The following is a 13,792-nucleotide window of genomic DNA, read 5'->3' on the forward strand; positions in this document are numbered from 1 at the left end:
AGTCATTGCCAAAATTTCCTTCTTGAGGAGGGAAGACTTTTAAAAGTCTTAGCCAAGGATTCTTACAAAGCAGTGAGATTAATCTTCTTTTACAGAGTTGGGAGTATAATATGTTCTCTCAGAACCCTAAAGGCTTTTTAGGTGGTATATTGTCAACATTACTTCTACTGTGTACAGAACCCTTTCCGACATTAGAGATGGAATACTCACGTCCTTTTTTCAGGCTCTATGCATTTGCAGAGCCTCTTTCTTTTGGATAGTGTGAGGGGAGAAGCAGTTGAAGTGGACCCTCCTCTGAAGGAAAAAAAAGAGAGATAAAGGTTCTTTCTCATACTCTGATCCCAGAAATTCTGTGGGACCGCTTCAGCACTGCAGTGGTGTTGACAGGCCCATTTCCACCAGTACCACTAAGGAAAAGAGATTTTTAAAAAAGCAAAAAAGAGATGGCAGTAAAATTCAACCTGAGCAGCTTCACTTAGAAATTACTTGGGTTCTCTCTAGGATTCTTAACAAGCTGCCATGTTGTGGCTTTTCCATTTTTTTTTCCTGGCTTATTTTGCTACATAATAACCCATTATTTGTGGGTTTTTCCTGTTTTAAAAAAAAAAAATTAGGAAAAAATCTACCATATGGGAAGATCTTTTTTTAAAGGTCTTTTTGGGAAAGTCTTTTTTTGTTGTTGTTAGAAAGTCTTTTAATTGTTAGAATTTGCCGTAGTCTTTTTATTATTATTTCTACCAGAACAATCAATTGTAGCAACCACTTGGTTTCCCAAAGACTTCCCCTCAATGAATATTCCACGCTAAGCAAAAATAAATGAAAATAAATATATATATACGTTGCTACTGTATGTCATGCACTACAACTATCAGTTATCAAGCCCTTTAAATGTAAGTGGACTAGATTCCCATCTTTGAAAGTGTTTCCCAGTACTGCTTCTGGTATAAAATTCTTTATCAGTCATGGCTGAGTAAGAAAAACAGAAACCACTCTAGAAGGGATTAAGTACCTACAAAACCTAATTAGGGATTTAGGGTCTCATAGAACCACTGGAAGTCTTATATATGCAAAGGGACTAGAGCCCTGGATTAATTCATAGGGTGAAATTGAATTACAAAGTATAGTCTTGTAATTCTGAATATGCAGTAATTAAAACAAGCATGTTGATATTATAGCTTTGTAATCAGATCAGCTCTGATTATGATATACCAGGGTGTAAAATGTGCTCTTTTGCTTATTTGTCTCCTTAACTAATTCTGAAGACATGGAGTTCCTCGAAGTGCTCACTGAGGGACTGGAGCGTGTCCTTCTTGTCCGAGGTGGTGGCAGTGAAGTGATCACCATTTATTCATAATCTACTCCTGAATGACTCTGCTTGGCTTCATCTCTCTTAAAAGGCTTCCGTCCTCCATGGAAGTGCCAGCTCTTTACTACCATGCCCACCAACTAGAGGCCTGTGTTCTATACACCTCACCTGAATGAACTCGACGAGCTGTACATCAAGATCTTGTGCAAAAAAGTAAAAATAGTTCTGCTCTTTGCTCCCATATGATCTGCTGTCCTTACAAAAGAATCAAATATTCCCTCAACATTAGAAAAATGGTCAAGTCCTAAAGCCATGTTGGTACCAGTTGAAGGCAAGTTAGAATTAACAAGCTAAACCAATAAAATGAATTGGTAGAAAGGGTACTAGAAATTCAACTGAAGACAAAAAGCAAGTAATAATCCAACATCAAAGATAAGTCTTAGAAGTCATGGTTCCTTGATAACACCATGAGAGTAACAGAGAAATACTAAGGGATTCATGGTCAATTATATGGAGACCTAACATCCTGGAGAAGATAACCTGTAGCAAGCCAAGATGAAAACTTTTTTGTGCTAATTGTTTTGAGTGTATCCACTGTTTCCAGGACTCTGATTTTGTATTAGGGTACTGATGTACAAAACTGAAACATGGCTACAGCTTCTACTACTTCCTCCAAAACAAGGTTTCCCCCCAAATACCAGGTTTAGGTACACATACTGGATTGTGTGTTTCAGCTGTTGGTTTCTCAAAGCCCTGTGGTTAAAATTGTAATACAGGCAGTGTTACCATGGGAATTGTTTTTAAACGGTGGAGTAAAAATTCCCTCTTTCAAATGGCCAAACTAAGGAAATTCTAAAGATAGCTATTAAGATTTACTGAAATATAATCTGGTTACCTGTGTGACATGGGCAAAACATACAAGCTGTTATCTAAGAAATATGGATGATGATGCATATTGACCAATAGGTTCACCTTTGCTTCTCCCTTTTATGCCCGCTGGGTTAGTAGGCACAGGTCAAAAATCATACGAACACGAAGACTAGCTAAAATTTTTCCCCAAACAGTGTCCATCTTTTAAAGGGGAAATCCAGCAATGGAATTAGAAGTTCCTGAGCCATACTCCTTCCATAGTGCCAAAGTTACTGAGATGCTGCTACTCTGCTTACCTGCTTCACTAAAGTGGCATACAGTTGGCATTGGCCTATTTCAAGAAACATTTTTCACTGAGAATCCTATGGACTCATTTCTAAAGCCATAGTGAAGACTTGAGGCACTCACCTAAATGCCCAGAGATGCACATTTCCCTTTCAATTTTATTCTTTATTCTGAGTGCAGAAACTTGGCTCTAAACCAAGATTGTCCAAGCCAATAGTCTTCTCCTCTTCAGTTTTGTTTTAGAAGCTTTAAGTGTGTTACAGAAATACATATGCAAGCTTAGCTTTTTATTTGCTAATTTACTGATCACAAAACACCTACCTGGCTTTCAAGCATAGGGAAATTACCCCATGTGACTAAGTGGTAATTTCAAATATATGAGGTCATTTCTTTTACAGGATAGGTTATTTAGAGAAACTATTTGTCTGTCTTTATGGCTGCTTTTGAATTTCACTTTATTGATCAATAGTGCCACTTTTTGATTACCTGATAGGATATGAAGCTTTTGATTACCCAAAAGGATACGGAACAAGCCGACCTAGGTGCCAGCAGACTGTTCATTTGACCCTTACGGACAGAGAAAACCTGTCAACGTGGCTTAAGCAATTGGAAATTAAGCATGTCCATTTGTTCCTTTTGCTTTTCCTTCAACCTCCAGGCCCAGTCAGAATAGCAAAGCAGACAGAATCTTGGCTTTTTTTCTGCTCCTTCCTGCAGTGGGTGGAAGCACTGTTTACAACTTTCATTGCAACACTCCATTGCCTAGTTGAGGATGGGTTCCCCAGGACCCAAAATATTAGATCCATGCTCTAAAGGTCAGCCTGTCTGGGAATTCCTCTACATTTACACAGACCTTCTTGCCTAGGCGGCATATATAAAATACACACACACACACACATATACACACATATATATTGCATATAGAAAAAATATGGGCAGAAGTTAGTTTTAAGTTTTTTGTGGTTGAAGCTCTATAAGAATCTTTTAAAGGGATAAGGGAATTAGTGGCTACTAATACAGCCACTACTTCAGCCGCTAAAACAAAATCACTGTTACGTGGGAAGATGGTTATTAGGCCAGATTTAAACTCATCTCTGTCTAGAGCATTTCATGTCTTTGTGTTGCTCATGTTGTTTGTCTGCAAAGTGTCTTGTCTCTTTTAATCACTGCAAATAAAGCAATACCGAAAAGATGCACCTTAGGGGAAGGGGTTTTGTGTTTCAAGAAGAGAAAAAAAACTTCCTCTGCCTTTTGAGTAAGATCCAGCTTTTAAGTCTTAGCTATGACTTTACCAGGGCAGGTTATGATAACATACATTTTCCAATTGCTGGCCCTCTGCCTTCTATAGCTATCTTAAAAGCTGAAGTTTGAACTGTAGCATCTGCTTGACAGGTACCAGGTTCCTCTTGGCAGGGGAAAGATGACCACTTTGTATTTTCCATTGCCTCAGATTCCTGTGGCCCCAACAATTCCTCCAATCCTCATTCCCCCTAAACGTGTTAAAAATCCATTATTGTGGATATTAAAGTAGCAATTACACTGTAAGCATATTTATCTGCTCTTTTTGTCTGGTTTATTTTTCATTTTATCATGTATAATCAGAATCCAGCATTAGTTTCTCACATCTTCTACAAGTGTCTCCAACAGAATATTTATGTCCCAGCTTGTATTAATTAGAAGTGAAATATTAAAGAAAATAGATTTAAGGGAAACATGTACAATTTTTTTAAAGTACTGTTCTTGACCATGTAATTTATTGAAAGGAGATGCTGCTGTGGTTCTTGATTTAGCAGCAACCATTCTTTTGTTTACATAGAGTTATGGTTTTATTCGTTGTTTTGCTCTATACTGGAAACATAAATAAAGTTTTCTACATTATTTTCAGTCAAGGGTTGTGGTAGCTTCTTTGTGTGTGTAGTGATAGTACATTCTTTCTATGGTGTCTCCCCACCATGGAGGAAATAGTGCTTTTGGTTCTTTTCAGCATGAGCGATCATGTTAAGGGTTGATATGCTGAGGAGGAGCCACTGGGCATAAAGAAGGTTGTATATGCGATCCAAATACATAGGTAACAGGTGCTTCGTTCTCAGGTTCACAAAAGCAATCCTCCGCCACTGAACTCCATCCTCTAAAACAAGAAAGTAAAATAGGTGAGCGGAATGAACAACGAAAGTATAGGGGACTGTTCCACTAGGTGTGGGAAATGTAGCCAAGCCCCTACTCGGAAAGGCCAGTGGGGAGAGAGGTCCAGCACACAGGACCCACACCCACGGATAGGTTCTCCCGTGGGGAATCAGGCCTGCATTGTACCTAGGCTGCTATGAGTCTTGCTTTTGCTAAAACTCCCTTCACCCTGGACTGAGACAGCAAATGTTTACTGCATATCTCTAAAGTAACTTCCTAAAGTCTGTGCTAAACCTCCCAAGTATGGAGTGTAACCAGTTCAACCACGTTTCCCCTTGATCTGTAACATCCTTCTCTTTGAAGTAATTAGCAATATCCTTTCCTTTGTTATCTGTAAAAGGTAATCACCTACAGTGAACCTGTGCATAATAAATGAGGACCATCCTCGATGTAATGTACCCAGAGAAGCAATAAAAGCCTGTCCAGGCAGGGGTCAGGGCCCTCTCTCTCACTTAGACAGCGGCGATGCTGTCCCTTTATCTCCACAGGACGTCTGTAGTCCGTGTGAATTTGTCTCTCGCAGCCACAACACAGATTTCATGGGCCGGAGTCTGCATCAGAAATAACTTCCTGAACCAAGTACTTAATACAATACTTTAATCACAAGTTATTTTATCCTTAAAAAATAACTTCCAGTCCTGACTGGTGTAGCTCAGTAGGTTGGGTGTTGTCCTGCAAACTGACAGGTCACATTTGATTCCCTTTCAGGGCACATGCCTGGGTTGCAGGCCAGGTCCCCTGCAGAGGGTGTGTGAGAGGCAACCAATTGATGTCTTTCTCTCATATCAATGTTTCCCTCTCCCCCTTCCTTCCCCTCTAAGAATAAATAAATACAATCTTTTAAAAAAATAACTTCTAAACTCCTAGTGGATGTTATTTCTTAAGAAATGAGCTTTCCCTGGCCGGTGTGACTCTGTTGGTTGGGTGTCATCCCACAAAGCGAAAGGTCACCAGTTTGATTCCCAGTCAGGGCACATGCCTGGGTTGCAGGCTGATCCCCAGTTGGGGTACATATGAGAGGCAATGGATCAATGTTTCTCTCCCTCACTTTCTCCCTCCCTTTCCCTTGCTCTAAAAATAAGTAAAGCTTTAAAAAAAAATGAGCTCTAATACCATCTCTAATCCACCATCAAATGGATCACCTATTTATTGTCCACTATAACTGGCCCCAAAGTTAACTCTTCTTTTGCCTTACCTCAGGGGGTTCAATGAAGGCTAACCAATCCGATGCATGTGTAGGCAACAATCCCATGGACTGGCACTTATAAACAGCCAATGCCAAACCCATGAGGTTCCCAATGAGATACACCAAACCCTGAAGGAACTTCTGGCTTGAACTCTCTAGCATCTTGAAAGCTGTTAGGGTAACAAAGTTTCAAGACCAAAATAACTTTTTAAAAAATTATAACACAGGCCACATATTAAAATAATATAAATAATATGCATAGGCACACAGTAAAATAGTAAATAGGACAATTAAAAGGACAAGAAAACATGATATGCCGCTTTCCTTCCAAGTCACCACCACTACCGTCACCACCCTGCACACCCTCCCCCTGCCACTAGCCAAGAGCCATGCCAAAGATTTCCAATATCAGTTTTGTCTAAGAATTTGCTCCTAGTTCTTCAAACTTTGGGAAGGGTTATTACTTCAAAAATACTTACTGGCTGAAATGGCCATAAGTGCCTGAATGGGTCGCCACGCCATCATACACACCATCATAGTAGGAAAGATGGAGATGGTATTGCCTGCCATGTACATGATGAAGAGGTTCATGGGAATTTGTTTGAGGGGACCCAAGGCAATGTCCCAGCAGCGCTAAAACAAAGACACAATTTTAACCTCTGATCACTACCCGCAGTCCCACATTTATTGTACCACTAATGTTATAGTCAAATGAACATAATTCTTAATTTGTGCTTCCGACTGAGCTGACACCTCAATTCTACCACTTCTGGCCTCAATGTTACCACAAGAAGTCTGCTATTCTACTAAAGATGAGTCATCCTTGTGGAGAAAGGGGAACGCTTTTGCACTGTTGGTGGGAATGCAGATTGGTGCAGCCACTATGGAAAGCACTATGGAGATACCTCAAAAAATTAAAAATGGAACTGTCTTATGACCCGATAATTCCACTTCTGGGAATTTATCTGAAGAAACCCTGAAACACTAACTTGAAAGAACACAAGTATCCCTATGTTAACTGCAGCATTATTTACAATTGCCAAGATTTGGAAGCAGCCTAAGTGTCCATCAGTAGATGAGTGGATACAACTGAGACATTTACTCAATGGAATACTACTCGAAGAAAATTTTACCCTTTGTGACAGTATGGAGAACATTATGCTAAGCAAAATAAGCCAGTCAGAGAAAGACAAATACCATATTACTCACTCATATGTGGAATCTAATGAATGAACTTAATTTAACAAGCAAAACAGACTCAGAGAGTGCAGGCTGACAGCTGGGGCAGACACAGAGGGATTGGGCAAAAAAGAAGGACTCATGGACACCAACAACAGTGTGGTGACTTTTGGGGGACAGTGGTGGGTGGAGACGGAAGAGGTTATAAGGGGGATAAATGGTAATGGAAAAAATGCAATAAAAAATAAAGATAAGGCACTCTGACTGTTATATTTTCCCCTATAGGTTCTTCACATGGCATTTCCCCCACAATTCTAGCTAAAGAAAGGCCTTCCCTGCTTATACTTCTGGATCTATCATTGTCCTATGTACAACTGAATAAATAGATAAATCTACACAGCAAGAGATAGCATACCTCAATCACTAATAGAATAGACAAATAAGAAATAGAAGATTTGAAAGACATTATTAACAAACTTAACCCAACTCACATATATAGAACATTGCACCCAACAGCTGAAGAATTCACGTCCTTCTCAAACACACATGGGGAAAACTGACCACTTGCTGAGCCATGAATGAAGTGTCAGTAACATAGGACAATGATAGATCCAGAAGTATAAGCAGGGAAGGCCTTTCTTTAACTAGAATTGTGGGGGAAATGCCATGTGAAGAACCTATAGGGGAAAATATAACAGTCAGAGTGCCTTATCTTTATTTTTTATTGCATTTTTTCCATTACCATTTATCCCCCTTATAACCTCTGCCGCCTCCACCCACCACTGTCCCCCAAAAGTCACCACACTGTTGTTGGTGTCCATGAGTCCTTCAAAGAACTCAAATTATGTAAAGCATGTTCTTTGGTTACCATTCAATTACACTGGAAATAACAAAAAATTAACCAGAAAATCCCTTCTGACTTGGAATTAACAAATGCATTCTAAATAATTCATGAACCAGATTATAATGGAAAATACAAGTATTTTTAACTGATCAAAATGTGTTAACACTTGTGAGACACATCTAGAACTTTGTAACCTTAAATATATATTAGAAGACTAAAAATAAAGTAAGCATCTATTTCAATAAGTTAGAACAAATTAAACCCAAGGAAATCAGAAGGAAATAAAAATGAGAGCAGTAATTAGTAAAGTTGTCTTTAAGTAAAAAAAGCCAAAGGGGTTTTTTTTGTTTGTTTCTTTTTTTAAGATTAATAACATCAATAGTGGTGAACCCAATGAAGGAAAAAGAATGGAAGATAAATGTTCGACATCAGGAATGAAAAACGGGACATCTCTATAGGTTTTATAGATATATTAAAGTGACTGTATTATGAATTTTAGGAAATGGTTCAACTACTAGCAAAAATACAGTTTACCTAAATGGCATAAGAAATTGAAAATATAAATAGTCCTCTGTTTAAAAAACTGAATCTGTAATTAAGCCCAGATAGTTTTTCTTGGCAAATTCTAAACATTTAAGGAAAAAAATAGAGCCAATCTTACACAAACTCAGAGAATAAAAATGAACACTCTACAACTCAACAACTCTTTATATGGGGCCTCATAAATAGCAAAACCTGAGAAGGATATTATGAGAAAAGTTTATAGACCACTGTCAGACATGAACCTAAAAGCAAAAATCCTGAACAAAATATTATCAAAGCAAATCTAGTTATAAAAAAATAATACACCACTATACACTTGAATTTACTCACATGAAAAGAATAAATAGTCATACTTATACATAGTTCTCTAATGTGTTGGTCACATATAAGATCATTTGTCTGGAACTTTAAACATCATATTGTCCATACAACAGAACTATTCTAAAGGAAGTACTTTATGATAATCTACCTTTAAAAATCAGGCCATTTTAATAATACTTTTATCATGTATTTTGTTGCAATTTGATACCAAGATAAAAAATGATACTTATCAAGGAAAAAAATGGTAACATTTCATATTGTGAAAATCACTTGAATGTCATGAAACAAAGATCATTTAGTATTGAACAGTAATAGTAAGGATGAGGGGAAAGAAAGTGCAGGCACTGTTCTAGGCACTTGGGAGACAAAATCATGTTCTCGTGGAGCTTACAAGAATGAAAAAATAGGTAGTAAAATAAGTAAACTACATCATATATATGAGTGCCATGGAGAACCATAAAGTGGGAAAACAGGATAGGGCATGCCATGAGGGTAGGCTTCATTTGAAGGTAACATTTGAGGTGAGAGAGAAAATCATAAAGGTAGCTGGGGGAAGAGTACTCCAGGAAAAGGGAAGAAAAAATACAAAAATCCTGAGATGGGAGTTTGCCTGGCATATTTAAGGACTAGCAAGGAGGCCAATCTGACTGGACTGCAGTGAACAAAGGGGAAGGTGGTAGGAGATGACGTCAAAGATGTTACAAGGGGCTTGACCAATGTATAATCATGTAGAACATTTATAAAGACTTTGGCTTTTACACTAAGTAAAATGAGCTACAGAAGGGTTTTGAGTATAAATGATCTAACTCGTTTTAAAAGGATCCTACTGTCACCCTGTACAGTGTGGCTCAGTTGGCTGGAGCATCATCCCATAAACTGAGGGGTCAAGGGTTCAATTCCCAGTCAGGGCACATGCCTAGGTAGCAGGTTCGCTACTGGTCAGGGTGTGTACAAGAGGCAACCGATCGGTGTTTCTCTTTCACATCAATGTGTCTCTCCCACTCTCTCTCACTCCCTTCCCCTCTCTCCAAAATTAATACGCATGTCCTCAGGTGAGAATTTAAAAAAAAATAAAGGATCATACTGGCTGCTGTGCTGGGAATAGACTACAGGGGTAAGGTGGAAGTATTTTGAGACCAGTTAGAAGTCTAATACAGAGAGGGACACAAGGAATCCTTTAGAAGTAAATGTTCTCTTTTCAAGATTGTGGTGGTTTCATGATGCTGCACTATTACTAAACCTCATTAGATTGTACTGTTTAAAAATTAACGAAGGGCAATTTGCCTCCCTAAAGACATTTGGTAATGTTGGAGACATCTTTATTTCAACTGGGGAGGGGCACTTGTGGCATCTAATAGATAGAGACCAAGGATGTTGCTAAACATCCTACAATGCACAGTATAGCCCCCACAATGAACAATTAATTATTCAACCCAAAATGTCAATAGTGCTGAGGTTGAGAAACCATAATTTAAATAAATGTAGTTTATTGTACATAAACTATAATTCAAAAGAGTTTATTTTTTAGTCTGTTGTAGACATTTGGGTGAAGGATGGTGGTGGCTTAAACCAAGAGGATAGATGAAGGTAATGAGTAGTAAGATTTTGAATCTATTTTTAATGTTAAGCCAACACAATATACTCACAGACTGATTGTGTCGAGTAAGGAAATTAGAGTAGAAAAGGATGACTTCAACTGGAAGGCACTGCCATCAATATATAATTTTCAACCTCCTTTCTTATACCTTATGTTCCAAATGTCTTTTCTTTCTCCAATTATTAAGCACTTTCGCTGCTGATATGTAAACTACTGTAACACTTATCTCAAGCAGTTGGAATACCAAATATTCAGGATAAGGGGCATCTGTAGTAAGATATTCACATAATGTCTGGGGCAGAAGAGTGGGGTGTGTAGATCAGAGCCACCCCAGAGACTACGGTGACATCTATACCTCTGTACCTTCTCCACCAGGATCCGGTCTGTCTCTTGCACGCTGGTATCAGGCACTTGCTTATCCAAGTAACCGACTGGGTACAGCGAGTCTCCCTGGCCACCGCCCCGGTCACTTCGGCCCCTAAAGAACCAAACCAAGAACCAAGGTTGCAGACTCTCACACATCATATCCTACATTCCCTGTTCTACTCACAGGAGTGAAGACTTTCAATTGCACCTCTACCCTGATTAAAGCAAGCCCTCCTGTGGTTTGGTCAGGCCCCTGCCTATTGGGAAGATAGCAATAAACATCCTTTGGCCACAAAAACCTCCACGGCAGAGAAGCCGCTAGCTCCCCAGGGGTCGTCTTTCTGCCACCGGTCCTACCAGGTTCCAAGCCCGTGGGGAAAAGGTTACTAACCTGCTGCCTCCTCCAGGCGCGCTCAGCTCAATGGCCCACTTGAAACGTCGGCCTCGGTTGGCCACCAGGCTGCCCTGAGCCGTCATGGCAAAGGATTCCTACCAAAACACGTAAGGTCCTTAATCTAAGGCGTAGCGGAGCCTCAGGTCCACCGGCGTCCGCAACAACTGGACCGCAGTCCGCAAGTCCACTTCCGGCGCGTGAGTGTATACGCCACTTCCGGAAACTGGAGGTCGGGGCAGTGGGGGTGGGGCGCGTGGAGGTGCCGAGGGTGACTTGTGAGAAAATCTGGCAGATTTTAAATCTTCCTAAAGCGGCTACGGCGCGCTCCCTCCTTTCTGTAAAGACCTGTTGTGTGTCCCTGACCTCTGAGATGCACTCTACCGGACAGAGGGGCGGTCCGTGCTGGCTTTGCTTTAGGAGTTGATGCCTAGAAAAGCTGCAGTTCCTACACTCTTCCGAGAATTACGAGATTTCAGTCTCGCCGCAGATTGTGTGACCTTGAGTTATTTAGTAGCTTCTGAGTGTTGAATGTCTACTGTGTTCCAGGAGCTTTGTATTTATTATTTCTCACAGTAACCCTGCAAGATAGATAGTTGTATCCCAGATCTGCACAAAAGCTAGGGGGCAGTGTGGACATGGAAAGGTTCGTGGGCTCGAGATTCGGGTGGCCTCCTTTTGAATCCTGGATTCAGTGCTTAATTGTTTTACCTTGGGCAAGTTAAATTGTTTATGTTTCAAAACTCTTCAAACGTAAAATGTGGATAATGTACCTACTTTAAAAGTTTGTTGTTAGGTTACGTGGTGTGGTTGCCACCTACACATGATGTATTTTTTTAATGTCATTAAATAATCTACAACATTATTCGTATTGATTGGGTTTTGTATTCAGTTGTACACCTATGTCATAATTGAATGTTTAAGTTGTTTTTCTGTTTTCTGATTTCCTTAAGTTAAATTACTAGAACTGCAATTCCTAGATCCGAGTGTGCACATTTTAAGGGAATTTTCATTTAAAATGCCTGCTGGGAAAATTGCACCAATTTACATTATACCAGGTATAAAATTATAAAAACAATGTAATTGCCAGTTTGAAAATGGTACCATATTATTTTTAAATTTGTATTACTTTGACCTCCACATCATTTGATACAGCTGGGGTGGGCAAGGGGGGAGGAATGCTGTGACAGTGGCTGGGAGGTTAAGGTTGAAAAGAGCTTCTTTGGCCAGCTAAAGAGTTTGGACCCTTCAAGATGATGGTGATATGGAGACACTGAAGATTACCACTCCCACTTTGTTTTCTGATTTTAGAAATATTGTGTTGGCCAAAAAGTCTGTTTAGTCTTTTCCATGAAATAAAAGACACATTTTTCATTTTCACCAATAACTATTGATTTGGGTATTTTGAATATGTCACCTATCTCCTGCTATTGGCTTCTCATGGGTAGAGGCCAGGGGTAATGCTAAACATCTTCCAATGCATAAGACAGCCCCACAGCAAAGAATAATTTGGCCAAAATGTCAACAGTACCAAGAAACTTCCCAAACTGCTTTTGACACGTTCAGCCAATCACAACACCATCTCCATACACTGCACAGATCCTTTTTTGTGTTTCAGTTGCGTTTTTACCTTTCTTGAAACAATAAAGCATAATATGCCAAAAATGTTGCATCACTTCTTCCATCTTCAATATTAAAATGGCTGCACAAAAATTCACCAATTTTGGTAAGTTTTTTTAAGTGCACACTGATATGACAGCTGTCACAATACAGTCTAACAATATTGTTTTGAATGAAGTTAAAGACAACTAGCACAACTAGAGCCATCGTATGGAAAAAACTAGAGGAAATTTTTGGCCAACCCAATATTATATGTTCATAGAGGACTGCGTGAACAAGGCAAGTAAGAAAAAGATTTTTCATCTTCCAGTCACTTCTTTAACATATGCATGCCTATCTGATGGTAAAAAGACCCAGCTTGTAGATTGCTTTTCTTCTTTTTACTTTTCTGCCTTGATTGCATAGTCTCTAATGAACCTTTGAGATTCATCTGAAGTTTCACATAGGCCTTGGCCCTTAGCCTTTCCTCTGTCCAACTGTTTTCTGCACAATAGCACCCACAGCATTGCATTGTTTGTTGACATCCTCTGAGCACTTATCTCTACCACCTCCACACCCTACCCTAAATTCCTTGAGGGTAGAAACTACATGTTAATTATCTTTGATTCCACAGGCTATACCTTGCATATATAAAGTACTGATAAATGTTTAGTGAGTGTGAGCAAATTAATTGAAAGTGAGTATACTATAAGTATATTATGTAAAATAAAACATAAAAAATTAGAAGGGAGGGAATATATAAAAATGTTACATATTCTGGTAATGACTTTCATGCAATTATGTTTAATTTTCAAGCTATTTGTCTGATTTTCATGCAGTTTTGTCTGATTTTAAAACATTGTTAGTCATTTGAATCCTATGTTCCTTTCCTCTTTTAAAATTGATTTTTAGAAACAGGAAAGGAGAGAGAGAGAGAGACATCGATTTGCTCCACTTATTTATGCATTCATTGGTTGATTCTTGTATGTGCCCTGACTGACCATTGAACCTACAACCTTGGCATATGGGGATGACACTTTAACCAACAGAGTTAAAGTGTCAGGTGGCCAGGGCTGTATTCCTTCCCTTTTAAAGTACTTCCCTACCTCTTAAAAAGAAAA

General features: G+C 39.2%; 2 protein-coding genes across 6 annotated transcripts in view; one reads left to right on the forward strand and one right to left on the reverse strand.

Annotated features, from left to right (window-relative positions):
• SLC12A6 (solute carrier family 12 member 6) overlaps nt 1–4,345 on the forward strand; it is a 99,929-nt gene extending 95,584 nt beyond the window's left edge. For all 4 annotated transcript variants that reach the window (XM_045821992.1, XM_045821990.1, XM_045821991.1 and 1 more), the window contains one exon: nt 1,263–4,345. In XM_045821992.1, coding sequence (XP_045677948.1) covers nt 1,263–1,354 — 92 coding nt within the window. In that variant the 3' untranslated portion in view covers nt 1,355–4,345. The remainder of the gene's footprint in view (nt 1–1,262) is intronic.
• EMC4 (ER membrane protein complex subunit 4) lies at nt 4,012–11,264 on the reverse strand. Of its 2 annotated transcripts, XM_045821994.1 has the most exons (5): nt 11,073–11,264; nt 10,679–10,793; nt 6,311–6,464; nt 5,841–6,001; nt 4,412–4,589 (listed from the first exon to the last, which is right to left on the reverse strand). In XM_045821994.1, the coding sequence occupies exons 1-5, from the start codon at nt 11,156–11,158 to the stop codon at nt 4,554–4,556; spliced, it is 552 nt and encodes a 183-aa protein (XP_045677950.1). In that variant the 5' UTR covers nt 11,159–11,264; the 3' UTR covers nt 4,412–4,553. The 2 variants fall into 2 exon arrangements, with proteins under 2 accessions (XP_045677951.1, XP_045677950.1); XM_045821995.1 differs by lacking the exon at nt 5,841–6,001 and having other exon boundaries at nt 4,012–4,589.
• Between the last annotated feature and the right edge of the window lie 2,528 nt (nt 11,265–13,792).

The sequence above is a fragment of the Phyllostomus hastatus genome, unplaced genomic scaffold (assembly GCF_019186645.2).
Source record: "Phyllostomus hastatus isolate PE091 unplaced genomic scaffold, TTU_PhHast_1.1 phas_scaffold_501, whole genome shotgun sequence".
NCBI lineage: Eukaryota > Metazoa > Chordata > Mammalia > Chiroptera > Phyllostomidae > Phyllostomus > Phyllostomus hastatus.